The 11,912-nt window shown below is 35.2% G+C and overlaps 1 protein-coding gene across 1 annotated transcript in view; it reads left to right on the forward strand.

Annotated features, from left to right (window-relative positions):
• Positions 1–10,962, forward strand: part of TBC1D19 (TBC1 domain family member 19) — a 177,186-nt gene extending 166,224 nt beyond the window's left edge. Inside the window, exons 19-21 of the mRNA XM_033213934.1 lie at positions 4,310–4,425; positions 9,704–9,774; positions 10,755–10,962. Of these exons, the coding sequence (XP_033069825.1) occupies positions 4,310–4,425; positions 9,704–9,774; positions 10,755–10,829 (262 nt within the window). The 3' untranslated portion in view covers positions 10,830–10,962. The remainder of the gene's footprint in view (positions 1–4,309; positions 4,426–9,703; positions 9,775–10,754) is intronic.
• Positions 10,963–11,912: the final 950 nt, after the last annotated feature.

Genomic DNA, 11,912 nt, shown 5'->3' on the forward strand with positions numbered 1-11,912 from the left:
CTTTTTGAATAAGCTTCAATAGTTTATGTCTTTTACTAGGTTATCATATTTATAAACAAAGTTATTCATACTATTCTCTATGCTTAGCCTTTTTAATATTTCTAGGGTTAGTAGTGACATCATTTTTGTCATTCCTGATATTAGTAATTGTATATTCTCCCATGTTTTCTTGATTATTCTGGCTACAGGTTTATCAATTGTATTCGTCTTTGAAAGAATCAGTTTTTTGTTCCATTGATTCTTTTTCTCTGTTGTTTTTCTGCTTCAATTTATTTCTACTCATATTTACTATTTTCTTCTTTTTGCTTGCATTAGATTTATTTTGCTCTTGTCTTTCTGCTTGTTTGAGGTGGAAGTTAGATCATTGATTTGGGGACCTTTCTTTTTTTCTAATATAAGCATTAATGTTACAGATTTCCCTCAAATTACGTCTTTACCTCCACCCAACAAATTTTGATATGTTATATTTTCATTTTTATTTAATTAGAAATGTTTTGTAATTTCTCGTGTGGTTTCCTCTTTGAATATGGGTTATGTAAAAGTATGTTGTTTAATTTCTAAATATTTGGAAAGATATCTTTTGTTTATTTCTGTTTTAATTCTGTTGCAGTTAGACAACATGCTTCATATGATTTCAGTTGTTTTAAATGTGTTGAAGTTTGTTTTTGGATCCAGAACATGATCTGTCTTGGTCCATGTGCACCTGAATAAACTTTGTATTCTGCAAGTATTGGGCAGAATGTCATATAAATGTCAAGGAAATCAAGTTTGTTAATAATGATGTTCAAACCTTGTATACACTTACTAATTTTCTGTCTACTTTTTCTATTGATTATTGAAAGAGGAATGTGAAAGGCTCTAATTATAATTGTGGATTTTGTCTATGTCTTCCTTTAGTGCTCTATTTGTTTTTTTCTTCATGTATTTTAATGCTTTGTTTTTAGGAGAATTGATCACTTTATTATTATATAATGTCCTCTTTTATTCCTAGTAATAAATCTACTATGTCTGATATTAATATAGCCATTCCAGCTTTTTAAAATTATAATTGCCTGATACATTCTTTTCTGTTATTTTACTTAACATATTATCAATATCTTTTTTTAAGTGGGTTTCTTGTTGAACAAGTATAGTTGAGTCTTCCTATGTGGCAGTCTGTTTCTTACTTGGTGTGTTTATACCACTTATATTTAATATAATTGATATTATTGAATTGAAATCAACTATCTTGCTAAATTTTTTTAGTTGTTCCATGTTCTCTTTATTCCTTTTTTCTCATTCTCTGCCTACTTTTGAATTGAACTTTTTTTATTCCATTTTATCTCCACTATTAGATTTTTATACTTTTTAAAGTATGGTTTTTGATGGGTGCCGTGAGGTTTACAATATACTTCTTCTTTTTCTTTTTTTTTCTTGAGATGGAGTCTTGCTCTGTCACCCAGGCTGGAGTGCAGTGACGCGATCTCGGCTCACTGCAACCTCACCTCCCTGGTTCAAGCAATTACCCTGCCTCAGCCTCCCAAGTAGCTGGGATTATAGGTGCATGCCACCATGCGTGGCTAATTTTTTTTTGTACTTCTAGTAGAGATGGGGTTTCACCATGTTGGCCAGACTGGTCTTGGACTCCTGACCTCAGACAATCTGCCTGCCTTGGCCTCCCAAAGTGCTGGGATTATAGGCGTGAGCCACTGCACCCAGCCAACATACTTCTTTAATTAATCACATTCTACCTTCAAATAAACTTCAGGCCTAGATGGCTTCACTGACAAAATCTACCAAGCACTTCAGGAAGAAATGATATCAATCCTTATTTTTCTCTGGCTACTATCAAGATTTTTGTTTTCAGTTGTCACCACTTTGATTATTATATATCTAGGCATAGATTTCTTTGCCTTTCTATCCTGTTGGGAGTTTGCTAAGCTTGAATTTATAAGTTTATGTCTTTTGACAAATTTGGAAGTTTTGACCCATTATTCCTTTAAATATTTTTTTCTGCACCATGCTCATTCTTCTTTTCTTCTGGGATTCCAGTGACACAAATGTTGAAACTTTTGATATAAAAGAAAAAAAGCAGATGAAGAAAAATAAAGTTTATTATTTTCTCACAAGTCCTTGCAGGTCTATTTTTTTTTTTTTTTCCATAGAGACAGGTTCTTGCTTTGTTGCTCAGGCTGGTCTCAAACTCCTGGCTTCAAGTATTCCTCCTGCCTCAGTCTCCCAAAGCACTGGGATTACAGCCATCACCACACACAGCCCTTCACTTTTTCTACTTTTTCTGTATGGTGTAGACTGAACATTTTCTACTGATCTGTAGTCAAATTCTCTGTCTCTTTCCTCCATCATTCTCGTTTTACTATCGGATCCCATCTAGTGAGATGTTTTTGTGTGGTTTTTCGGTTATTGTATTTTTCAGTTCTACAATTTTCATCTGGTTCTTCTTCATACAAAACATATTGAACTGTACACTAATAAGGGTAATTTCTACTATACTGTAGTTTCCCCTTATCTGTGGGAGATATATTTCAAGACCCCCAGTGGATGCCTGAAACTGTGGATAGTACTGAGCCCTATATATACACCATGATGTTTTTCCCTATATAAACTTAACTATGATAAAATTCAGTTTATAATTAGGCACAGCAAAAGATTTACAATAACTAATAATAAAATAGGACAATTATAACAATATACAAGCATCACTACTCTTACTCTTTGGGGCCATTATTAAGTAAAAGATAATAATAATAAGGGTTACTTGAACACAGGGGCTGTGATACCAGGACAGTCAACCTGATAACCAATGCTGCTTCTAAGTGACTAACGTGTGGGTAGCATGTGCAGCATGGATACACTGGACACAGTGATGATTCATGTCTGGAGTGGGACCGTGCGAGCTTTCACCATAGAACAGCACACAATTTAAAATTTATGGATTATTTTTGGAATTTTTCATTTAATATTTTTGGACTGTTGGTGACCACAGTTGGCTATGGATAACTGAAACCACAGAAAGTGAAACCATGGGGGGACGACTATACATAAATTATAGCACAATAAACTTTATTTCTAAAAAGCTATGCTATGTTATTTCTGTATTGGTGGGTGGGGATGTGTGGCACTATTCCTCAAATATGACAGTATGAGAATTTGAGTAAAATGAAGCTAGCTGAAGTTAATAATTTTGACTTTAAATTCAAATGTATTTTGTAAGTTATTAAAATGCCAGTGGCCCAAAGTTTCTTTTGTATATATAAAGAGATATTCTAAGACCACCCAAAAAGCTTAATTAGTCAATACTAGTGCCTACATGTACTTTGTTATATTAGAACAATAGTTAGACAGTATTGAGGAATTTCTGAAACTTGAGAATCTTTTTCAGTCTTAAGATAATTAATACAGTGACACCAACCAAGGCAACCTCTGGGTCCTTTTCTGTCTTTTAAGAGAATAGCACAGATGTTTGTTGACACAATAGGATAATTCCAGCAAACAGTTTGGCTAGCACCTGTCAGGGACAGTCAAATGATATTACATGCTAATAGATAATACAGAAATGTGAGGAACTAGTTGATCTCTTAAAGCACCAGGGCCAAAGAGTTCATTTCCTGATTTCAGATATAAATTGTTATTGTAACATAACCTACTGGTAAGTAGTGAGATCTCATACATCTTAGAATTTTTTTAGTGAAATAGAATTTAATTGAATTTTCTGGCTGATCCTTCAGAGTTCTATAACCTCCTAACTAAAATGAAGAGTTTGAAATCAGAAATCTGTTTCTAATGTCTCATAGCTTTAAAACTATTTTTGTCCTTATACTTGTTATTTTATTTTATTCATCCTATATAGCCATTTGACTGAAATGTAGAAAATAATTTATTAAATCGAGAAAATATGAAGGCATTGAACAATCTTTCAAGTATTTTGAATAAAAATTCAAATTATTTTGGATTGCCTGGAATTGTTAAGACTATTAGAAGGTCAGCTCATTGATAGCTAAGTATTATACACTCTAAAAAACAGAATGTAGAAGTGGGTTTTATAAAGGCTGATCTCTAGAATAAAGGAGGACCCAGCATGTGTAATTTTTCCTCTTAATACTTTGAGACCACTAATTTGAGGACTTGTGGTTTCTCATCACTGAACTTTTGCAGCTTTCAAGAAAGTACTTAAGTTTTAAATGCCCAGGTTATTTCTAAGACTCTTGAAAGAGTTACCTTAACAATAGAATTGGTTGGGTTCTTCTGATATTGCATTTTCATAAGAAAAAATTTCAGTGGTAAATTAATTTTTATTTTTCCTTGCTTATAGACTTCGTATATCATTTAAGTGGATGGTTCGAGCTTTCTCTGGATACTTAGCTACAGATCAGCTCTTGCTTTTATGGGATAGAATCCTAGGATACAACTCTCTGGAAATTCTTGCTGGTAAGAATAAATGCTTGTTTGTAAAACACATGCTGTTTCTATAATAAGGTCCCTTTTCTTCCTAACATTCACCATCTGTAACTGGAATTTATTTGTCATTTCTAATGCATGAACAATTAATAGATATATCTGGCTTTGAAGATAAGTACCAACAAAAACTGCAGTCTTGATATTTTTGTGTTATTGCACAATACCAGCCTACTTCTCTTTCTTCCCAGCTCCCAGGAAAGTTCATTTTCCCTTCCCTTTCCGTCTCCCCTTTTAGTCCAGCTAGGTCTCACTATCTCCCAGCACCTATGAGATCTGTGCAGCAGAATGTAGATATATTTCCCTTCTACTCTGAACTCCCCTGCTACCTTAGCAGTCTGTTCTATGCCCCATCTCAACACCTAAGATCCAAACTGAGGCTAAGCCTCCCTGCATGGCTGAAACCTCAGCTCTTCTGTGTCTGTTTATAAATGAAGTTAAAACCTTTTCCTTTTTGCTAACAGTCTCTGACTTCTTCCCTGGTGGCTGAGTTTCCCCTTTTATTCTCTCAGGCCAAAAACTATTTCATCTTTTTTTCAAGAAGTCACAAATTTATCTTTTATTTAATAATTAAGCAGTTCTTACAACAGATGTATGCCCAAGGCAATTATATGATTACAAAGGGGGCATATATTTCTAATTATTCTATTATTTTGCTTCCCTTGTACACAATAGACTCAATTATTTTATTATTGAGATTATCAGGATATTCAAATAATAATTACAATGTTTTCACAATAGATAGGAATCAGAAAAGTTGGCAGAATGTTTCTATACCTTAAATTGATAGCATTATAAAATCACCTCTCTGGGCTGCTGTGGAAATAAAGCTTAGTTGAAGAAGAATATGATAGGAAGATTCTCTAGTTACCATATTAACATATTCGGGTTTTTTGTTTGTTTGTTTGTTTGTTTTTGAGACACTCTCACTCTGTCGCCCAAGCTGGGGTACAATGGCATAATCTTGGCTCACTGCAACCTCTACTTCCTGGGTTAAAGTGAGTCTCCCTCCTCAACCTCCTGAATAGCTGAGATTACAGGTGCCTGCCACCACACTCAGGTAATTTTTGTATTTTTAGTAGAGACGGGGTTTTACCATGTTGGCCAGGTTGGTCTGAAACTCCTGACCTCAAGTGATCCACCCACCTCGGCCTCCCAGAGTGCTGGGATTACAGGTGTAAGCCTCCACGCCCAGCCTTCACATATTCTTGAATGCTGAGAAGTCTAGAGTTACAGATACTGGGTAGCGTATGTCCCTGGGTGGTAGTTACCCTGGTATAATGAGAGATATCACTGATTAATATTTTTAGCAACTTCTAGTTTTCTTCTCTCTCAATTTTTTAAAAAACCTGTACAAATATGAGTTAGGAAATAATGGTCTTCCCTCATTTCTTTTGGCTGAATGGCAGTAACATATATAATCTAGCAAGAGAAGGAATCCTCAAGATTGTTGAGTATAACTTTTTCTAAACATTGTTTACGAGCTGTTCTTATCCTCTGTTGGGACACTTCAGTATTGGGCAATCCCTGCCTTACCTGGTGGCCCATTTCATTTCTGGATAATGTGGCTCATTAAAATGTACTCCTGTTAAACCAAAGTAATTATCATGTTTTCTCTACTCTCACATTTTTGCCTGTCCCCAAAGTCTTCTATTTTCCAAGCTAAGTAGCCTTGTTTTCTCCTGTCATTTCTCAAGTGAGAGAATTGTAGACTTTTAACCAAATGTCTGTCCTCTGGGTGTACCAGAAAATTTGAAGAGTACTGTGTATAGCACTCAGTATCATTTTAAAGAGACATTAAAGCATGTTTAAAAGGAGGGCTCAGTATAAGAAAATACTTTTTAATAATTAGGACTTTCAAAAAGTAGAATAGGTTCTTTAACTGTGATGTGAAGGGTCAAGAGGTTTCATACCTTGAAAGAAATGTTGAATTAGAAAACCTTCAAGCCCTCTTTCAATTTAAATTCTCTCATTCTGTGCCTTATCACCCCTTAGCAAACTGAAGGAACAGAGAAATAAATGTATGTTGAATACTGTATTTGCTCTAAGCCAGGCACTCTTCTGTGAGTTCGATAATTAATGAAAAGGTTACTGAAGAATAGGTAGAAATGTAGTCTGCATTATTGCTTCCACCCATTTTCCCTGAGTGCTTTAAAAAAATCTACAGGGAAGAATTCTGGAACATCTAGAAATGGAACTAGACTGAAGGAAGCTCCCCTACCATGGAATTCAGATAAAGAACCACAGGGTAAATAATTTCATGTAAATGCATATAAATTAGTTTTGATTATTTCATATACCTTTGGTATGAGTATTTTGGAACCACCTTTTTCTGATCAAGTGGGTTACTATGCAGTCTTGAGAAATATTTTCATAAATGTCACTGGCTTTAATTGTGAATTAATTAGAGCCTTTTGAAGAACAGTTTAAAGCAAAGTTATCTTAATGTTCTTGATAGAATTGCTTAGAATTAAAGTAGTAAGACCAAAAGAAAATATTAGAGCCTCTATATTTCATATGAAGCATAATTTCAGTTGAAAATATCCCAAAGTGTAGACCTTTCCTCCCTTGGCAAACAAGCCTGTCCTGTGGAAGGGCTGGGCAAACCAAACATGAAGCAGATGGAAAGGAACTTCTGTGATGTGACACCAAGATAAATAAAGGTTATGAGCACATAAGCATTTTGGATGCTGAGGTCAATTAGTGAACTGCTGTTTTTCCCCTTCTTATCTACCTTTGGAGAAACAGTTTTCCACTATGTAAAACTCTTTCCTGCTGGAGCAGAAAATTTGGCCAGCCTGTCAAGCTTTCAGCAACTATGTTCAATTATATACAAAAAAGGAAGTAGTAATCATATTCTTTAACTGCTAAAATGCCTGCACTATACAAAATATTATTCCAGATATTAGGAAGCTGTAAAAAATTGCTGGTCTACAGAAATAGTTTTCTTTGATATTCTTGTAAACATGAAACTCAGTGACTTTAAAGTATTCATGTTTTCTCCATTTCAGTTAAGGAGTAAATCCTTTGTTGCAGATCTCTTGTATCTCCTGTTACATATTCACTAACTGCAGCTGACTTGACTTTTTAACATGTTACCATTCCCATCTTTTTCTCCAGAATTTTTCTCTCTAAGGAGTTCTAATGCTTTTTTGCCCAACTGTCCAAAATCTCTTGTCCCTTAGAAAAGTGCCTGTGCTTCCCAGTCACTGGTTGCACTTGGCCTTTATCTGGGGAAATTAAGAGGCCTTGCTGCTGACTTCTGTTCCTCAGGCACAATGACCAGGACCACTGTAGCCACATCCTTCATGCCATCTCTGGAAAGTCATTCTGATAGACAGCAGAGCCAATGATTCTTAGGAAAGCACACAGATTATCATGTCAGAGATGAGTGGTTGCTGCTTACTTTCAGCCTCAATAGTGTCTTCACATAGTGGTTAGATGCACAACTCCAGAGCCAAGGTTGAGTATTGGCTTTACTATTTTCTACGTGTCACCCCACTCACTGTGCCTCACTCTCTATATTAGTAAAATGGACTATTAATAGTATTTAACTCACAGAATTGGTATGAGAATTACTTATTCTCTTTGTAAAAATGTATTTTAAAAAATATATGTGTTTGCATTAGGTATGCAGTATACCTAGGAACCAGTCTTCCAAATAATTTTGAATATTTCTTTTTCGGTTTTTTTGGGTTTTTTTGTTTGTTTTTATGAGACAAGGTCTCACTCTGTTACCCAGGCTAGAGCGCAGTGGCACAAGCATAGCTCACTACAGCCTAGAACTCCTGAGTCAAGCATTCCTCTGCCTCAGTCTCCCAAGTAGCTGGGACTACAGGCATGCACCACCATGCCTGGCTTATTTTTTAAATTTTTTTTAGACACCAGGGTCTTGCTTTGTTTTCCAGTCTGGTCTTCAACTCCTAGGCTCGCACAATCCTCCTGTCTCAGCCTCCCAAAGCACTGGGATTGCAGACATGAGTCACTGTGCCCAGTATTTTGAATATTTCTTACCATTAATTTCCTAAACTTCAATGACTTGTTGGGTAGAGAATCCACTACCATTACTGATGATGGAGAGAAAAGGAGATAAGTCAAGAGTTAGCTCCAAGCAGTACCATCTCCTTGTCAGGGTCACCTGCCTTTTAAATGGGTCCTTCTATTGTTTATGACTCACTCCCTCACATGGAGTTTTACGGTAGGTTATATAAGTTTTGCATGTTAGCATTGCTCTTTTTCCATGTGCATATGTTTAATGGAAACAATAATCCAAGTGTTGTTTTAAATTTTTTTTTAAGAGACAGATTTTTGCCATGTTGCCCAGGCTATCAAACTCCTGAGCTCAAGACACTTCTCCTGCCTCAGCTTCCCAGTTAGCTGGTACTACAGGTGTGCACCACCATGCCTGGCCTCCAATGTTGTTTTCTACTTAATGTATATTATTGATCTTTAAGTTGTCTTGTAATGTTTGGATTTTTTTGAAGTTTCACATCTTTTTTCCTGTAGCCAACATTAAATTAAATGTCAGTATCAATCCCACAGCAGCCCTCCATACAGATATAACCATTTGTGAAACTCTAAGAAAGTCAGTGCTGTGTATAAAAATATAACGAAAAATTATAAAAATATTTTTTAAGAAAAGGCTTTAAAGCCACGTTTCTATCAGGATACCTCCTTGGTACATATGAAACATCTATTTAAAAATTCAGCCTCCATATAACATTTCAGAAGCCTCTCTACAACATTAGAAAGAAATACCTGCACCAAAATAAACCTTAATCAGTAAGACAGTCATTAGGCCAGGCATAGTGGCTCACCCCTGTAATCCTAGCACTTTGGGAAGGTGAGGCAGGACGATCACTTGAGCCCAGGAATTCAAGACCAGCCTAGGCAACATAGTAAGACCCCATCTCTATATAAAAAAAAAAAGACTCATTAGATCTTCATGCCGTTTTAAAATGGTTTCAGTTGTAGGTTTGAAAGAAATAACTTATAAAATGGCCTTTTTAAAGAACACTGAATTTTTCTTTTTCTCAAAACCATGGTGTTCAGTTTGACCATCAGTCACTGTTCTCTAGAGCAGACAATTGCTGTTCATCATAAGACCTTAACTCAGAATGCAGGGATGTGGTCGGTTGTGTAAAGCACTAGTTCTGAATTTCCGTGCAGTGGGTTTTGGGCTTAGCATAGCAGTAACCGTGCCGGGCTGATGAGTAGGCGAACAGTTGAAATAGTGTGCATTCTTTTCCAGTGCTGGCAGCTGCCGTGTTTGCTTTCCGAGCAGTGAACCTGATGGAGGTGACATCACTGGCTGCAGCTGAAGTAAGGATAAGTTTCACTCAGATGGGATGGAAATAGTTTCTGAGGGATTGCCAGGCTGTCATTTTAGTGTCTGATGCATAGGACACGCATTACTTGTAGCCAGATTTTTTAACTCGGGTAAAACCTGTTAAATTATGAGCTAATAATACTTAAGGATTCAGATTTCTTTAATTACTTGAGAAAAATCTTCTTGTGAAAGAGTAATAAACAAGATTATTATAGGAAACCATTATAACCATATGGGAAACCAGATACCTAGTAATTTTAGTAGAAACAATTGGGGTTTATGTTGCATTTTTTTATTGTTCATGTCGATGCATTATTTTCACAGAAGGAAAATTACTTGAGAGAGTTAAAGAGCATGTATTTGGGTGATATAGTGAAGATACATGGGCTTTTTTGGTTATTTAAAATTGTGAGTTAATTACTTAAAGCTGATTTCTTTTCAGTGATATAATTTATACCTGAAATATGGTTCAATTAAATGGTGCTTACTGTATTATTCTATTTGTTATCTTTCACAGAAATATAAATTTTTCCTTAAAATAGCTGCCTGCATTTTTGTTTAAAGGGAAGAGGATGTTTATGCATCTTACAACTGAATAAACATTAGTTCCATCTCAAAATGACTTCCTGCAGTCAGTCAGTCCTTACACTAGAATAACAGGACTAGGAATCATAATGTACGCTTATTTATAGAAGCAAGTTGAAATGTTAAACCTGTTATAAACTCTTGCTACCTTGTATATTTGAAGAAGACTGAAGCTAACATCCAGGTTATTTTCTACAGCACGTTTTAGCATTTGCACATGTACTACCATTAAGATATTCTGAAAAGAGAAGGAAAGTTGTAGCTTTAGTACTAAGATTTAGGACAAATCCAAAGAAGAGCTTAGTGTCAAAATTACATAGTAATTATGTTTACTTTATTTCATAGACTTCGCTTTGCTATTAATAATTCTTTTTATTTTTTGTTTCAGGCAGTTCTTGCTGACCTTTCTACTTTAAAAGTAATGCCTCTTCTTCAAATTTTTCTGTTTGCTACTGTCACCTGATCTTCTTCACAGTCACTGACAACACATCTAGTTTTTCATTAGAAACAAATCATGAACTATGCAAACTCTGCATAAAACCAAAATGAAACTTTGCATATAAGCCAATAAAGATCATGTTCCCTCTTCAGTTAAACCTAAGTAGTTTCTCACTTTTTGAAACAATAACTCTGCACCAAATATTGCATCGCATGCTGCTGATTTTCAAGAGAGAAGCAATAAACACAACTTCTGCTAAATTGAGCATTATATATATAATATTATAATATATATATAATCCTGACTTGTAAATGGCATGTAATAATATATGCAATAAGAACTAAAGATACTGTAATAAACTTCAAGAGGTAATGTAGCTTCTTGGATAATTCTTTTATGTCAGTTTATAAATTTATCTCTAGATAATGTATTGTTTTATCTCATAAATTGCTCTTCACTCAGAGCCAGGGGTGGAGTAGGGTGTGAGAACACTTGAAAAAGATAATGTTTTTAAGTAGGAATTCAAAAATTGCTTAAATGATGTTTTAAACAACTTTTTACACCCCAGGGATTTTCTACATTTCTCTCCATTTTATTTCTCTCTTTAAACATCTCTACTGGGGAAGGTCGAATACAATTGTCTCCATCTGGCAATATTTTATGCTTGACTCTCTGAAAGTCAGAAAATTATAGTTGATCCCTTTTCACTTCTCAACTTTCATTCTCTTGCTTAGAAGACTTGACATTGCCAAGGCCTGTTGCCAGCTTCTGTTACTTTGTAACTATACAAGGAAGACACCTAAGAGAATGAGGAGTCAAAACCACATTCACTTTTGCTGAAGCTTGATTTCACAAGATATATACTTCTGGGGCAGAGCACCTGAGAGAGATTAAAAGTGGGTAGTAGGCATTCATTCTAAACTGCAGACATTATGCAAGGCATCAGCCTTATTTTGGGCTTTTTATAAGTGAAGGGTCTTATTTTGTATTACTTCCTAAAGACCTACCATTTCTGTAATATGGAGGAAAAAGTATGTGGGGGGAAAAGTCTGAAAACTATTGTCCTTTGATTTTAGTTTCAAATTTAAGATGCTGATCACTTCACTA

Source organism: Trachypithecus francoisi, unplaced genomic scaffold (genome assembly GCF_009764315.1).
Source record: "Trachypithecus francoisi isolate TF-2019V2 unplaced genomic scaffold, Tfra_2.0 Lachesis_group1, whole genome shotgun sequence".
Taxonomy (NCBI): Eukaryota; Metazoa; Chordata; class Mammalia; order Primates; family Cercopithecidae; genus Trachypithecus; species Trachypithecus francoisi.